Below are 17,563 nucleotides of genomic sequence, written 5' to 3'. Positions count from 1 at the left end.
GCTCAGCGTTCTAACACGTAGAAGGTCGTAGCTCAGCGTTCTAACACGGAGAAGGTCGTAGCTCAGCGTTCTAACACGTAGAAGGTCGTAGCTCAGCGTTCTAACACGTAGAAGGTCGTAGCTCAGCGTTCTAACACGTAGAAGGTCGTAGCTCGGCGTTCTAACACGTAGAAGGTCGTAGCTCAGCGTTATAACATGTAGAAGGTCGTAGCTCAGCGTTCTTACATGTAGAAGGTCGTAGCTCAGCGTTCTAACACAGAGAAGGTCGTAGCTCAGCGTTCTTACACGTAGAAGGTGAGGTCGTAGCTCAGCGTTCTAACACGTAGAAGGTCGTAGCTCAGCATTCTTACATGTAGAAGGTCGTAGCTCAGCGTTCTAACATGTAGAAGGTCGTAGCTCAGCGTTCTAACACGTAGAAGGTCGTAGCTCAGCGTTCTAACACGTAGAAGGTCGTAGCTCAGCGTTCTAACACGTAGAAGGTCGTAGCTCAGCGTTCTTACACGTAGAAGGTCGTAGCTCAGCGTTCTTACACGTAGAAGGTGAGGTCGTAGCTCAGCGTTCTAACACGTAGAAGGTCGTAGCTCAGCGTTCTAACACGTAGAAGGTCGTAGCTCAGCGTTCTAACACGTAGAAGGTCGTAGCTCAGCGTTCTAACACGTAGAAGGTGAGGTCGTAGCTCAGCGTTCTAACATGTAGAAGGTCGTAGCTCAGCGTTCTTACATGTAGAAGGTCGTAGCTCAGCGTTCTAACATGTAGAAGGTCGTAGCTCAGCGTTCTAACACGTAGAAGGTCGTAGCTCAGCGTTCTTACACGTAGAAGGTCGTAGCTCAGCGTTCTAACACGTAGAAGATCGTAGCTCAGCGTTCTAACACGTAGAAGGTCGTAGCTCAGCGTTCTAACACGTAGAAGGTCGTAGCTCAGCGTTCTAACACGTAGAAGGTCGTAGCTCAGCGTTCTTACACGTAGAAGGTCGTAGCTCAGCGTTCTTACATGTAGAAGGTCGTAGCTCAGCGTTCTAACACGTAGAAGGTCGTAGCTCAGCGTTCTAACATGTAGAAGGTCGTAGCTCAGCGTTCTAACACGTAGAAGGTCGTAGCTCAGCATTCTAACACGTAGAAGGTGAGGTCGTAGCTCGGCGTTCTAACACGTAGAAGGTGAGGTCGTAGCTCGGGGTTCTAACACGTAGAAGGTGAGGTCGTAGCTCGGCGTTCTAACACGTAGAAGGTGAGGTCGTAGCTCGGCGTTCTAACATGTAGAAGGTCGTAGCTCAGCGTTCTATCATGTAGAAGGTCGTAGCTCAGCGTTCTATCATGTAGAAGGTCGTAGCTCAGCGTTATAACATGTAGAAGGTCGTAGCTCAGCGTTATAACATGTAGAAGGTCGTAGCTCAGCGTTCTTACATGTAGAAGGTCGTAGCTCAGCGTTATAACATGTAGAAGGTCGTAGCTCAGCGTTCTAACACGTAGAAGGTGAGGTCGTAGCTCAGCGCTCTAACATGTAGAAGGTCGTAGCTCAGCATTCTTACATGTAGAAGGTCGTAGCTCAGCGCTCTAACATGTAGAAGGTCGTAGCTCAGCATTCTTACATGTAGAAGGTCGTAGCTCAGCGTTCTAACACGGAGAAGGTCGTAGCTCAGCGCTCTAACATGTAGAAGGTCGTAGCTCAGCGTTCTAACACGTAGAAGGTCGTAGCTCAGCGTTCTTACACGTAGAAGGTCGTAGCTCAGCGTTCTTACATGTAGAAGGTCGTAGCTCAGCGTTCTAACACGTAGAAGGTCGTAGCTCAGCGTTCTAACATGTAGAAGGTCGTAGCTCAGCGTTCTAACACGTAGAAGGTCGTAGCTCAGCATTCTAACACGTAGAAGGTGAGGTCGTAGCTCGGCGTTCTAACACGTAGAAGGTGAGGTCGTAGCTCGGGGTTCTAACACGTAGAAGGTGAGGTCGTAGCTCGGCGTTCTAACACGTAGAAGGTGAGGTCGTAGCTCGGCGTTCTAACATGTAGAAGGTCGTAGCTCAGCGTTCTATCATGTAGAAGGTCGTAGCTCAGCGTTCTATCATGTAGAAGGTCGTAGCTCAGCGTTATAACATGTAGAAGGTCGTAGCTCAGCGTTATAACATGTAGAAGGTCGTAGCTCAGCGTTCTTACATGTAGAAGGTCGTAGCTCAGCGTTATAACATGTAGAAGGTCGTAGCTCAGCGTTCTAACACGTAGAAGGTGAGGTCGTAGCTCAGCGCTCTAACATGTAGAAGGTCGTAGCTCAGCATTCTTACATGTAGAAGGTCGTAGCTCAGCGCTCTAACATGTAGAAGGTCGTAGCTCAGCATTCTTACATGTAGAAGGTCGTAGCTCAGCGTTCTAACACGGAGAAGGTCGTAGCTCAGCGCTCTAACATGTAGAAGGTCGTAGCTCAGCGTTCTAACATGTAGAAGGTCGTAGCTCAGCATTCTTACATGTACAAGGTCGTAGCTCAGCGTTCTTACATGTAGAAGGTAAGGTTGTCCAGCTTGTTGTTCATGTTGATGGGGTAGAGTTCCCCCAGGTGAACCAGCTTCTCCAGGGCCTCGTAGATGAAGATGATGCAGATGAGCGCTGCGAAGGCTTCCTCTGTGAAGCGGGTGATGTAACAGACCAGGGAGCTGGCGTCCGTGGCAACCAGGACGAGGCACAGGAAGGCCGTCCACAGGCCGATGCTGGTCCTCAAGGACAGGTAGGACAGGTCGTAGTCACTGGACAAGGGGAGATAGGGACAGAGGGACAGAGGGTTAGGGAGACAACACACACAATACTAAACGTATATGGACAACTTAAAAAGTACTGGCATTGGTCCTATACAACCCCGATATGTCACAAAATGAGAAATAATTTCAAACTTACAGAAGTAGGAATCCTAAAACTGAATAAGCAACAACCCTCATCCTGAAAAGCAATACTAGATCAGGTCACCTGTTGAACCCTGACCAGGTACACAAGGTCTGGATTTCCAGACTGGGGGGGACGGGAGATACACTATTTACCTTATTGAAGAACTAGGTTCAGAAAAAGCAATGACTCCGGGAATCCCTGTTTGCTTGCAACATCTCTGTGTGTGGGGGGGTGTATGTATGTAACAAAAAGCTGGTCTACAGAGAGGTCTTGACAAATGTTGGTGGTGCATACAACGTAGAGACAGGTAACACACACACACACACACTTTAACCCTCTCCTCATTCTTCCCCTGTTAAAAACAACCCTGTCCTCTCAGGTGAATTCACGGCTCCGGATCGTGGAGTCTACTACATCCGGTTCACGGCCAACGCTCCTACAGACGTCAGCTTGAGCTCCATGCTGTATAAGAACGGCGCCAAAGTCATTCTGGCCGCTCACGAGAGTCCGTCCGGCGAGGGCAGCGACACGGCGTCTAACGGAGCCACTCTGCTGCTGGAGGAGGGAGACAGTCTGCAAATGATGCTGTGGGCCAACACCCAGGTCTGGGACAACGCCAACCACCACAGCACCTTCAGCGGCTTCCTCCTCTTCCCCATGCCACAGCAGCTGAAGCAATAGGTCTACATCCCTCTTCCCCATGACACACCAACCAGAGACAGAGGTGTACATACACAGTAGCATTGTTTTCAACTGTTGTCAAATCAGACTGAATTAAAAATAACATTGAGGTGAAAGTCTGCTTATTCAGTCATTATAAATAAGAATTTGTTCTTAACTGACTTGCCTAGTTAAATAAGGTTAAGCTTCTGAAGCTAAGCAGGGTTGTTCCTGGTTAGTCACTGGATGGGAGACCAGATGCTGCTGGAAGTGGTGTTGGAGGGCCAGTAGGAGGCACTCTTTCCTCTGGTCTAAAAAATATCCCAATGCCCCAGGGCAGTGATTGGACACTGCCCTGTGTAGGGTGCCGTCTTTCGGATGGGACGTTAAACGGGTGTTCTGACTCTCTGTGGTCATTAAATATCCCATGGCACTTATCGTAAGAGTAGGGGTGTTAACCCCAGTGTCCTGGCTAAATTCCCAAGCTGTCCCTCATACCATCATGACCGCCTAATCATCCCCAGCTTACAATTGGCTCCTTCATCCCCCTCCTCTCCCCTGTAACTATTCCCCAGGTCGTTGCTGTAAATGAGAATGTGTTCTCAGTCAACTTACCTGGTAAAATAACGTTAAAAAATATATAAAAAAAATAAAATATTCTGCATATTAGACTGGGATTTTAGCTTATACCTCTTACCTCCAGTGGGAACATCAGTGATTGTCCAGTAGATGAAAGATAATTTATCTTAACCCCTGGCATGATCTTTTCTCATTGAGTACTTGGGGCTAATACCATAATACACCACAACTTGATTACAGACGATGGTCACTTCTGTTTCAGTTGAGTGTAGGAGTCAGTCTTCTCTTTACCAGCAGATGGCGCTATAGTAACACCATTTCCAGATCTGGTTTACAGTAGTCTGGCCACCAGCCCTGTCCCTTTACAATGTGAACAGGCTTTCAAGTTGTAGGCCACCTTTAAATCTGATGTTAGTGCTGGGCTGTATAGGTTCCCATCATATTGCTCATCAAATCCTTCCAGATGAAGGAAGGAAAGGAGACAAGAGAAGGTGTTCTTAGGAGGGAAAGGAGACAAGAAAAGGAAAGGTGACAAGAGAAGGTGTTTGAGGAAGGAAAGGAGACGAGAAAGAGTCAGGGTTCACATTCTGACACATGGAATTCCATGACGTCTCCATGACTTTTAAAATTTCCATCAACCAACAACTGGCGGCGTCTATATGTATAAAAAAATCAGTCTCTGATCCCATATACAATCTCCTGTCGTCAGCGTAATGTGGTAACACTGGGAGGCTGCTCTCTGATCCCATATACAATCTCCTGTCGTCAGCGTAATGTGGTAACACTGGGAGGCTGCTCTCTGATCCCATATACAATCTCCTGTCGTCAGCGTAATGTGGTAACACTGGGAGGCTGCTGTCTGATCCCATATACAATCTCCTGTCGTCAGCGTAATGTGGTAACACTGGGAGGCTGCTCTCTGATCCCATGTACCATCTCCTGTCATCAGCGTAATGTGGTAACACTGGGAGGCTGCTCTCTGATCCCATATACAATCTCCTGTCGTCAGCGTAATGTGGTAACACTGGGAGGCTGCTCTCTGATCCCATATACAATCTCCTGTCGTCAGCGTAATGTGGTAACACTGGGAGGCTGCTCTCTGATCCCATATACAATCTCCTGTCGTCAGCGTAATGTGGTAACACTGGGAGGCTGCTCTCTGATCCCATATACAATCTCCTGTCGTCAGCGTAATGTGGTAACACTGGGAGGCTGCTCTCTGATCCCATATACAATCTCCTGTCGTCAGCGTAATGTGGTAACACTGGGAGGCTGCTCTCTGATCCCATATACAATCTCCTGTCGTCAGCGTAATGTGGTAACACTGGGAGGCTGCTCTCTGATCCCATATACAATCTCCTGTCGTCAGCGTAATGTGGTAACACTGGGAGGCTGCTCTCTGATCCCATGTACCATCTCCTGTAGTTAAGCAAGGCACTTAACTTAGCAAAAAAAGACACGTCCCCTTTTCAGGACCCTGTCTTTCAAAGAATTTGAAAAAATCCAAATAACATCACAGATATTCATTGTAAAGGGTTTAAACACTGTTTCGCATGCTTGATCAATGAACCATAAACAATTAACGAACATGCACCTGTGGAACGGTCGTTAAGACATTAACAGCTTACAGACAATAGGCAATTAAGGTCACAGTTATGAAAACTTAGGACACGAAAGAGGCCTTTCTACGGACTATGAAAATCACCAAAAGAAAGATCTGTGTGAATGTGCCTTAGGCATGCTACAAGGAGGCATGAGGATGTGGCCAGGGAAATAAATTGCAATGTCCGTACTGTGAGACGCCTACGACCGCGCTACAGGGAGACAGGACAGACAGCTGATCGTCCTCGCAGTGGCAGACCACGTGTAACAACACCTGCAGAGGATCGGTATTTCCGAACATCACACCTGCGGGACAGGTGCAGGATGGCAACAACAACTGCCCGAGTTACACCAGGAACGCACAATCCCGCCATCAGTGCTCAGACTGTCCGCAATAGGCTGAGAGAGGCTGGACTGAGGGCTTGTAGGCCTGCTGTTAGGCAGGTCCTCAACAGACCTCACCGGCAACAATGTCGCCTATGGGCACAAACCCACCGTTGCTGGACCAGACAGGACTGGCAAAAAGTGCTCTTCATATGACGAGTCGCGGTTTTGTCTCACCAGGGGTGATGGTTGAATTCACGCTTATCGTCGAAGGAATAACGTTACACAGAGGACTTGGTGATTTGGAGGTGGAAGGGCCGTCATGGTCTGGGGCGGTGTGTAACAGCATCATCAGACTGAGCCTGTTGTCATTGCAGGCAATCTGCGTTACACCGAGGACTTGGTGATTTGGAGGTGGAAGGGCCGTCATGGTCTGGGGCGGTGTGTAACAGCATCATCAGACTGAGCCTGTTGTCATTGCAGGCAATCTGCGTTACACAGAGGACTTGGTGATTTGGAGGTGGAAGGGCCGTCATGGTCTGGGGCGGTGTGTAACAGCATCATCAGACTGAGCCTGTTGTCATTGCAGGCAATCTGCGTTACACCGAGGACTTGGTGATTTGGAGGTGGAAGGGCCGTCATGGTCTGGGGCGGTGTGTAACAGCATCATCAGACTGAGCCTGTTGTCATTTCAGGCAATCTGCGTTACACCGAGGACTTGGTGATTTGGAGGTGGAAGGGCCGTCATGGTCTGGGGCGGTGTGTAACAGCATCATCAGACTGAGCCTGTTGTCATTTCAGGCAATCTGCGTTACACCGAGGACTTGGTGATTTGGAGGTGGAAGGGCCGTCATGGTCTGGGGCGGTGTGTAACAGCATCATCAGACTGAGCCTGTTGTCATTGCAGGCAATCTGCGTTACACAGAGGACTTGGTGATTTGGAGGTGGAAGGGCCGTCATGGTCTGGGGCGGTGTGTAACAGCATCATCAGACTGAGCCTGTTGTCATTGCAGGCAATCTGCGTTACACCGAGGACTTGGTGATTTGGAGGTGGAAGGGCCGTCATGGTCTGGGGCGGTGTGTAACAGCATCATCAGACTGAGCCTGTTGTCATTGCAGGCAATCTGCGTTACAGGAAAGACATCCTCCTCCCTCATGTGGTACCCTTCCTGCAGGCTCATCCTGACATGACCCTCCAGGATGACAATGCTACCAGCTATACTGGTGGCCACACCAGATACTGACTGTTAATTTTGAAATCAACAGGGGAAAAAAAGGCTACATAGAATATTTTTCCCTAAAATTAATATTCACTATTCACAAATAATTACTTTGATTCACACAATCCAATTCACCACGATTGAACCGAATACCAACTAATACAATAGCAAAGTTAATCCTTTATTTAGCCAAACTGGAATCGTTTAAATGAATCATGAATTGTTCAAAAAAGTTAAAATCAACTTTGTATGGCCTTATCGGTGTAAAGTTTTTGGGGAGATAACTGTTTAGCTATTATTAGCATGTATGAATGTTAACTAGAGGATAGAAGACATGTTTTGAATTAGCTACCTAGTTAATTTGTTCTATCATATTTTGATGATGCTCGCCATTACCGACACGCTAGTGTCATTCCGATCCTGGCTGATATGTACATTTTTATTTGATTGATAAAATATTTAAAAACGGTGCTTAAAAAATTACATTAACAGAAATTATTAAATTAATTTCCATGACATTTCAAAAACGTTTTGGGAATTTATCATTTCCCAACTTTTATTAGGCTCCTGAGTGGCGTAGCGGTCCAAGGCACTGCATCTCAGTGCTAGAGGCGTCACTACAGAACCTGGTTCGATTCCATGCTGTATCACAACCGGACGTGATTGGGAGTCCCACTGGCCGGCGCACAATTGGCCCAGCGTCGTCCGGGTTAGGGTTTGGCCAAGGGTAGGCCATCATTGTAAATAAGAATTTGTTCTTAACTTACTTACCTAGTTAAATCAAGGTTAAATAAAATTCCAAGACTTTCATGACCCTACGAACCCTGAGGAGGTGTTTGAGACAGTTGGGACGCGGCTCCAGCAGTAGCCTGCACACTCACCTGCAGAACTTAAAGAGGATCTTCTCAAAGACCAGGACTGGTCCGGTGCTGCCCAGGATGGTGAGTGGCTGGCCCGCAAACATGGAGAAGGCCACGCCCGTCAGAGACGCCCCGAACAACGACTCGATCGCACTCTGAGTGTGAGTGAGAGTGAGGGGAGATTATGCAAAGGACGGTGAGCAATTAAACATTTTTATCACAAAGTCATCAATAACTCTAGACAAATACAATATCTCCCATTAGCTTCTGGTGACATCACTCACAATGTTTCCCTTGGTGGCCTCGCCCAGCAGGCCTCCGAAAGTGATGACAGGGGACATGCAGGCGCAGTAGAGGAACAGCACAGAGGCCAGGCACTGCAGGCTCAGAGCATCCCTAATATCTCCCCACAGGAACGGAGCTTTCCTCCTTACATCCATCACCAGGCCCCCAAAGATCCTGACAGAGGAGAGAGAGGGAGGGAGGGGGAGAGAGAGGGAAGACGTCAGAGAGCAGGGAAGCCAGTGAGGGAGTTTTAATAATAGTTTAATTGCTAGAGAGATGTGATATCATCTCTGCACCTTTAGTATTGGGGACAACTCTAAATCAGAGCCAACTCAAAAAACTGGACAGACTAAATGTAGTAGGCAGTTGGAATATAGCCAGCGATGGAAACCGTGCCAGCTGAGGGGACATAAATAATTGTCACACAGACACAGCTCCTGTACAGGCCACTTCAGGTCATGTTTCAGAGAGGGGTCAAGAACAGCATGTCTAAAGCCTGCATAGACTCTAAAGTGATGTCACCCTTAATGCCATAGTTATTAACTAACTTCTTCACTGAGCAGAATGTCATTACTCAACATTACACAGTAACTGCTGCTCAATAATATACAACTCTACTTAGTAGGTACCATGAAATAACCTACAATTGAAGACAAGTTAGTAAAAGTAAGAAATCAATCTAGTATATTTTTGGTCTTTTTCATGAACTAGAAATACACTATGGTGTGGTTTCAGTATTATTGGAGCGTGGATGGTGTGTAGACGGTGTGTGTGGGGTACTGGTGTGTAGACGGTGTGTGTGGGGTACTGGTGTGTAGACGGTGTGTGTGTGGGGTACTGGTGTGTAGACGGTGTGTGTGTGGGGTACTGGTGTGTAGACGGTGTGTGTGTGGGGTACTGGTGTGTAGACGGTGTGTGTGGGGTACTGGTGTGTAGACGGTGTGTGTGTGGGGTACTGGTGTGTAGACGGTGTGTGTGTGGGGTACTGGTGTGTATACGGTGTGTGTGTGGGGTACTGGTGTGTATACGGTGTGTGTGTGGGGTACTGGTGTGTAGACGGTGTGTGTGGGGTACTGGTGTGTAGACGGTGTGTGTGGGGTACTGGTGTGTAGACGTGTGTGTGGGGTACTGGTTTGTAGACGGTGTGTGTGGGGTATTGGTTTGTAGACGGTGTGTGTGGGGTACTGGTTTGTAGACGGTGTGTGTGGGGTACTGGTTTGTAGACGGTGTGTGTGGGATACTGGTTTGTAGACGGTGTGTGTGGGGTACTGGTTTGTAGACGGTGTGTGTGGGGTACTGGTTTGTAGACGTGTGTGTGGGGTACTGGTTTGTAGACGGTGTGTGTGGGGTACTGATGTGTAGACGGTGTGTGTGGGGTACTGATGTGTAGACGGTGTGTGTGGGGTACTGGTTTGTAGACGGTGTGTGTGGGGTACTGATGTGTAGACGGTGTGTGTGGGGTACTGGTGTGTAGACGGTGTGTGTGGGGTACTGATGTGTAGACAGTGTGTGTGGGGTACTGGTGTGTAGACAGTGTGTGTGGGGTACTGGTGTGTGTGGGGTACTGGTGTGTTGACGGTGTGTGTGGGGTTGTGGGGTACTGGTGTGTTGACGGTGTGTGTGGGGTTGTGGGGTACTGGTGTGTTGACGGTGTGTGTGGGGTTGTGGGGTACTGGTGAAGTGCTGCTAGATGAAAGGCTGCAGTAGACCTCTTCAGCTTCTACATCAGACTCATGAAAGACTTTCCAGACCTCTAGTGAACAGCTCTCTTCATGTTCATAATGCTTTTATAATGAGCTGCCAAGGTGACCACTCAGTCTGGCAGCTCCTTTTCATCAAAAGGGACTTAAAGAAAACCCATTGTGTGTGTTTGTGTGTGAGAGAGACCCACCTCCCTGTCCTCTGTAGCTCTGGTCCTGCTTGGTGCTGGTCTTCCTTGAAGGACTCATTATGGGCAGAGCCGTTGGGCAATGAGGGCATCTTCCTCTTGTCCTGTGTAGAGAGAAAAGCCCCCCACAGGCCAGGTTACTGCACAGCCCTCAACATTCTAACCATCAGTACTGTACACACACCGTGTCCACAGCGGTTCTCTTACAATATTACCCATCAGCATGTCTCACACGTTCAATAGCAGCCAACCAACATCTTCGTCCAGATCCCTCACCTGAGATGGGACACTCTTGGGGGGCTCGATTCGTATTGTAGGGTCCCACTCTCCTGGGGGTAGGACGGTCACCTGGTCCAGAAACTCATCTATCCCCGACAGCAGATCGTTCCGGTCTTTGGCCTTGTACGCTACATCATGGAAGACCTGGCACAGGACGACAACAGCAGTCTCTCAAACGACAGGTCGCTGCTTCTGACGCCACAGCATGGGACCAATTGGTGATTGGCCAAGGTTGAAATTGGACCAATCCAGAGCTGTGTTGTAGTGCTCCTCACCTCGTCTGTCATCAGCGTGGCAATGGAGCGGCCGATCTCGTGGTACTGAGGACCCTTCCCAAACGGACCCAGCAGCAGGAACAGGAACCTGACCAATAGGAGAGCAGGATAGAATCAGAGTCCATCCAAGCACACCCCCCCCAACACACAATATATTTAAAAAAAATTGTTGTCTATTGCCATAACTCCTTCACAGTCAAAATGACTAACTGCCTGTCATACGATTCAGAGAAGTGTGTGTACACACTTACCTGGTGGGTACAGGCACCTCAGTGAGACCAGTGAGCAGCACGGCGGGGGACAGCCTGATGAAGGCTATGATTGGTCGCTCCAGGAATTCCACCTCTCCCACCAGCACGTTGGACGCCTCCGCCCCAGGAGGGATCTTCTTCATGAAGTTCATGTCCACCTGGGAGGTTGAAGGTCACAGGGTTAAACAGGAAGTATACATGCTTGGATGTTCCTGAAGTTGAATTGTATTGGCCATGCAGGGTTCATAGACATTTAGACAGATTGAATTTCAGGACTTTAAACTAAATTCCCATGACAACAATTGGTGGTGTTTAAATTGAAGTATATATTTTTTGGCAGAAATGTGGTATCAACACTTGGAGGCTGGAGGCTGATCCCATGTAGTCTACCATCTCCTGTCATTGTACAAGGCACTTAACCCCCCCCCAAAGTAGAATCCCTGTTAGGCAACTGTATAAACACATGTGGTCAACCGTCAGACTGGAGAGCTGATGGGTGTGCAGGCTTTTGATACAGCCCTGTTCAAACACGTTGCAGTCAGTTTATCAAGGTCCGGTTGAGCAACTCATTTCTAAAATGTTTTGTTAGAGGACTAAAATAAATACATGGAATAAAAGCCTACACTCCTTAGCTCTCCTGGAGAATGGTTGACCTCCCTGGATGTTAAACATACGTGGTGGAAATGTTGCTCTGGCTTTGTCCAATAATTAGCTCATTCAATATATCAAAGATCATATAGGGGGAACGCATAGAGGAAACACTGAACAGTTAACTAGAGCGAGAGAGAGAACTAGCCAGGCTACAAGATTTGAATTGGCTACCTACTCTGTTCTCGATCATATTTTATAGGCCTCTCCTTGAGCCCACTGGTACACATGCAGGTGAGGACACACAGATGCACTGAAGTTGATTTTTATGTGATTGGTAAAGAATATGTGCCCAAATAAAATACACCAAAAAAAAAGTATTCTTTTCAGATTTGACCATTTTCTAAACGTTTCCAGGACTGGAAAACATTGTAAAATTCCAAGACTTTTCCAAGATTTAAGGCCGTACCAACCCTACATTATGTGTTTGCCAAATTTCTACAAAATTCTCAACTGTTATAAACTGTGGAAAATATAAGATGTGTGTTTTGGTAACATGGTCAGTTACTGAGGATGTGTGTATAGACGGGTAGTTTGAGGGTTGAACTACCCCCCCCCCCCAAAAGAACCAGCGCGTGTACACCATTAATCACATGTACCAGGCAAGGAGACGGGGTACCTTATCGCCTACATTATGGACTCTACCCACTACCTCTACACCGCGGACGCTACCCCTACACCGCGGACGCTACCCGCTACACCGCGGACGCTAGCCTTACCCACTACCCCTATACCGCGGACCCTACCCGCTACCCCTACACCGCGGACGCTACCCCTACATCGCGGACGTTACCCGCTACCCCTACACCGTGGACCATACCCACTACCCCGCGGATCCTACCCGCTACCCCTACACCGCGGACGTTACCCGCTACCCCTACACCACAGACACTACCCGCTACCCCTACACCATGGACACTACCCACTACCTCATGCACCCTACCCCTACACCATGGACACTACCCACTACCCCTACACGGGGGACACTACCCACTACCCCATGCACCCTACCCACTACCCCTACACCATGGACACTACCCAATACCCCTACATCATGGACACTACCCACTACCCCATGCACCCTACCCCTACACCATGGACACCACCCACTTACACTGTACTATGGATGCTTCCGTCAGAAGCGATGACCTCAAACAGGACACCTAATAAATAATTAATCACATAGAATATGTGCGGTTGCTGTGCTGCTGACTGAACTGCTGCACAAAAAAAAGATAATGAAAACATCAGATTCTCTGAACCACGGTCGGACCACTACATACAGATCAACACAGTCACAACACTACGGTCACACACACGGCACTGGCAGGTAACATGTCACGTACAGTCACGTCACGGAACAACACAGTCTCATGGATCAACACAACAGCACTGATTGGCCAGGGCCAGTGATTGACAGGAGAGAGGACTTACTGCAGGCCTCCTGGCACCCCCGCCCCAGGAACCACAACTACAGTGGCAAGCATGCTGAGAGCGGGACAAACAGGGGCACAACTTAATTCAGATCACACCATAAGCTCAGCTCACTCAGCTAGGGTCCAATCTGGATCCATGATGTCACCTCTTATTAGAACATCATCCTCATAATACACTGTTCTCATACCCATCAGTCTCCCAAGGAGCGGAAACCAGTCACTTTGTTCAGTATCCAGCATGTTACTTCAAATGAGATTGAATACTTTCCGAATGCATTGTATATCTGACCCATTGACTTTTTCCACTTGTCACATTCAATTCATTATTTACCTCAATCTACACACAATACCCCATAATGACCAAGCGAAAACAGGTTTTTAGAAATTCATCTTTGAAATGTTTCTACAACTTGATTGGAGTCCACCTGTGGTAAATTCAATTGATTGGACATGATTTGGAAAGGCAGACACCTGTCTATATAAGGTCTCACAGTTGGCAGTGCATGTCAGAGCAAAAGCCAAGCCATGAGGTGGAAGAAATTGTCTATAGAGCTCCGAGACAGGATTGTGTTGACACAGATCTGGGGAAGTTTACCAAATCATTTCTGCAGCATTGAAGGTCCACAAGAACACAGTGGCCTCCATCATTCTTAAATGGAAGGAGTTTGGAACCAAGACTCTTCCTAGAGCTGGCTGTCCGGCCAAAACTGAGCAATCAGGGGGGAAAAGGGCCTTGGTCAAGGTGACCAAGAACCCGATGGTCACCCTGACAGAGCTCCAGAGTTCCTCTGTGGAGATGGTTGTCCTTCTGGAAGGTTCTCCCATGTCTGCAGCACTCCACCAATCAGGCCTTTATCGTAGAGTGGCCAGACAGAAGCCACTCCTCAGTAAAAGGACAAAGAGAAACAAGATTCTCTGGTCTGATGAAACCAAGATTGAATTCTTTGGCCTGAATGCCAAGTGTCACGTCTGGAAGAACCTGGAACCATCCCCTACGGTGAAGCATGGTGGTGGCAGCATCATGCTGTGGGGATGTTTTTCAGCAGCGGGGACTGGGTGACTAGTCGGGATCGAAGGAAAGAGATCTTTGATGAAAACCTGTTCCAAAGCGCTCTGGACCTTGAACTGGGGTGACGGTTCACCTTCCAACAGGACAACGACTCTAAGCACACAGCCAAGACAATGCAGGAGTGGCTTCGGGACAAATCTCTGAATGTCCTTGAGTGGCCCACCCAGAGCCCTGATTGAACCCGATCGAACATCTCTGGAGAGACCTGAAAATTGAGCTTGAGAGGATATGCAGTGTCATAGCCAAGAAGACTTGAGGCTGTAATCAATGCCAAAAGTGCTTTAACAAAGTACAGAGTAAAGGGTCTGAATACTTAAGTAAAATGTGATTTCAGTTATTATTTTATTTCTAAAAACCTGTTTTTGCTTTGTCATTATGGGGTATTGTGTGTAGATTGAGGGATTCCATTTTTTTTATTGTAGAATAAGGTTGTAACGTAACAAAATGTGGAAAAATTCAAGGGATCTGAAATCGTATTGAATGCACTGTATAAACCCTGGATTTCTGATGCTATGTATTGGCCAATCAGAGGCTTTGAAGCCAGCGGCTGCCATATTGACTTCTCTGAAGAGCCCTGCATGGGCATGAATTTTAAGCCCGAGCCCTACCTATGCTGTGACGCTCAGGTCCTACCCAGGCCCGATTGCTTCAACCATATTAAAGCCCCGTCCCTGACCGAATCCAAAAATAATTTCCTCCATTAGCTGCTCTGTCAGTCTCGCTCTGCATGCACTCTACTCATGGTGGCTCTGAGCGAGTATCTATAGCAACGGCTCTGCTAGTGCTGCTCTGCTCAATGACGAGACATGACAGAGCAGTTAACTACTTTGTCACTAACAAAACTCAAGGAACATTATTTTCTGTGAAATAATCTCTCCTGTCTTATATTTGACGAGGTTGAAGCACTTCTGACACCATGTTATGATCGTTGTCAGATATGACTATTGCGCAGCAGAGCATGAGCAAATGGCTCAGCTTCAAAATGTTTGATCAATTTAGTGATATACGAGCACCACTATATCACTAAAAAAAGGCCCTACTCGGCCCTAACCCAATGTATAATGTCGGGCCCGGGTCGGGTAGCAGAGCTCTAATTGTCTGTCCTCGTGACCGTGGGTCTACACACTGCTCAGCAGTGGGAGGAGAGACGTTACCTTGCTGAAGTCCACAGTGCTGTTCTCTCTGCTTCCTCCGTTGATGCGGCTCTCACTCGGTTTACTGTTCTCCAGGTTCCCAGGAGCTGACTGGGGGGATGCCAGGAGGCCTGTCCAAGGGGAGGAAGGGGTAGAAGAAACCAGTGGTCAATTGAACAGTAAAAATGAACTGTGTGTATGGCCGATATGAATGGGGAATTGGTACAATTTGTAGACGTACACAATTATATGTGTCTGAGAAGGAGAGCGGGGGGGCTATGCATGTGTGACTCAGTGAGTTTGAGAGTTTGTTCAGACATGCAGCTGCTCTATACATACTGGGTGAGAAACTCCACGTATCACAACAGTCATTAGAGATGGTAGAAATAACTAAACAGTGGGGGTCAATTAGGTAGACACTCATAGACATCCTGTGTTTACAGGACCAACCCTACGGAGGCTGGAGTTGGACAGAAAGGTTTCAGAGGGAGATTAGTGGTGGAATGTGCTCCAATGGGGCCCTGCCTGTCAATCCCCTGCTTCTTACTGAACCAGTCAGCCAAGATACACCATATGGTCCAGTTAGACAGCACATTTAAAGCTGGGAAAAACAGAACACACTCACGTGTTGGTATTTACACACACACACACACACACACACACACACACACACACACACACACACACACACACACACACACACACACACACACACACACACATCATGGCCTCAGCCTCTTGCTGTAAAAACTTATTTTGACCTCTCGTCTCACGGTCTATGAACCTTGCCAATTGAAACTAGGACTTGCTATGGAACTCTGTGTAATACTGTGCAGCGTCTGTGTGTATATGGGGGTGAAACCTGAGCACGCCTCACATTAAACCCTGATATCATTTATTAGCCAGTGGTAACGGGGGTTATAGTGCCTGATTACAATAACATAGGGCCAACTTAATGTAAACAGTTACCAAACTTCGTATAAACTCCAAATTCAGCCTTTGCCCAAACCGCTCACATTTTCAGGTGAGAAGTTGTGGGTAGCGGGGAAATTGCTCATAAATATTAATTTTGTGGGTGGGTAAACATAGTAGTACCTGATCCCAACACTAAAGCATTCTCACCAGAAGTCCACTGGCACGTGCTGATAATAAAATGATGTGCATCTCGAGCAAATATTGCTCTGGACAGTCAGCTCTCAGTGGAAAGGTGATGAGTTCCTGACATCTACTGCAAGTGTAAATTAAAATCCGAAATGTGGCGCAATTTAAAAATAATAATTATACATTGAAATGTGGACCTACATTTATTGCGGTATTGTGTTGGAGAAAAAAGCGAGTCGTCACCTTGATATAATGAAGATTAGGGGCTAATTTCAATCCAACCCACATTGCAGTATTCATGTTGTAGCTCTTGGTCAAATTAACTCAATAGTCTTGGGTACTGTATAAAAACCTACAACTACTACCAGGGCCACCCCTCTCACAGGCATGCGTTCACTTTTCAGAATTACAAGTGTGTGGGCACAGGATGAATACTGTAAATAAAATGGTTTTATCTATCCATCCATCCATCCATCCATAGTTGAAGTCGGATGTTTACATACACCTAAGCCAAATACATTTAAACTCAGTTTTTCACAATTCCTGACATTTAATCATAGTAAAAATGTCCTGTCTTAGGTCAGTTAGGATCACCACTTTATTTTAAGAATGTGAAATGTCAGAATAATAGTAGAGAGAAGGATTTATTTCAGCTTTTATTTCTTTCATCACATTCCCAGTGGGTCAGAAGTTTACATATACTCAATTAGTATTTGGTAGCATTGCCATTAAATTGTTTAACTTGGGTCAAACGTTTTAGGTAGCCTTCCACAAGCTTCCCACAATAAGTTGGGTGAATTTTGGCCCATTCCTCCTGACAGAGCTGGTGTAACTGAGTCAGGTTTGTAGGCCTCCTTGCTCGCACATGCTTTTTCAGTTCTGCCCACACATCTTCTATAGGATTGAGGTCAGGGCTTTGTGATGGCTACTCCAAAACCTTGACTTTGTTGTCCTTAAGCCATTTTGCCACAACTTTGGAACTATGCTTGGGGTCATTGTCCATTTTGAAGACCCAAGCTTTAACTTCCTGACTGATATCTTGAGATGTTGCTTCAATATATCCACATAATTTACCTCCCTCATGATGCCAT

At 47.2% G+C, this 17,563-nt stretch overlaps 2 protein-coding genes across 5 annotated transcripts in view; one reads left to right on the top strand and one right to left on the bottom strand.

Annotated features, from left to right (window-relative positions):
• Positions 1–17,563, bottom strand: part of LOC110535510 (sodium bicarbonate cotransporter 3) — a 68,601-nt gene that overhangs the window by 15,539 nt on the left and 35,499 nt on the right. For 3 of the 4 annotated variants that reach the window (XM_090189165.1, XM_090189158.1, XM_090189167.1), the window contains exons 7-14: positions 15,393–15,502; positions 11,086–11,243; positions 10,835–10,922; positions 10,557–10,703; positions 10,284–10,384; positions 8,392–8,566; positions 8,129–8,262; positions 2,481–2,726 (exon numbers count right to left, since the gene is read on the bottom strand). In XM_090189165.1, the coding sequence (XP_090045291.1) occupies positions 2,481–2,726; positions 8,129–8,262; positions 8,392–8,566; positions 10,284–10,384; positions 10,557–10,703; positions 10,835–10,922; positions 11,086–11,243; positions 15,393–15,502 (1,159 nt within the window). Of the gene's footprint in view, positions 1–2,461; positions 2,727–8,128; positions 8,263–8,391; positions 8,567–10,283; positions 10,385–10,556; positions 10,704–10,834; positions 10,923–11,085; positions 11,244–15,392; positions 15,503–17,563 lie in introns of those variants that run through there. The other variant, XM_090189169.1, reaches the window with a different exon arrangement.
• On the top strand, positions 3,109–3,659 carry LOC149984855 (complement C1q-like protein 4; the record flags this gene model as incomplete). The annotated part of the gene is made up of 2 exons (XM_090189171.1): positions 3,109–3,169; positions 3,242–3,659. Coding segments are annotated over 2 exons (363 nt in total), but the record flags the coding sequence as incomplete, so codon positions are not given.

Source organism: Oncorhynchus mykiss, chromosome 2 (assembly GCF_057628025.1).
Source record: "Oncorhynchus mykiss isolate SJ-2025 chromosome 2, ASM5762802v1, whole genome shotgun sequence".
In the NCBI taxonomy this organism is placed as follows: Eukaryota; Metazoa; Chordata; class Actinopteri; order Salmoniformes; family Salmonidae; genus Oncorhynchus; species Oncorhynchus mykiss.
Note: the sequence above shows the minus strand (reverse complement) of the source record. Positions and strands in the feature narration are given on the sequence as shown.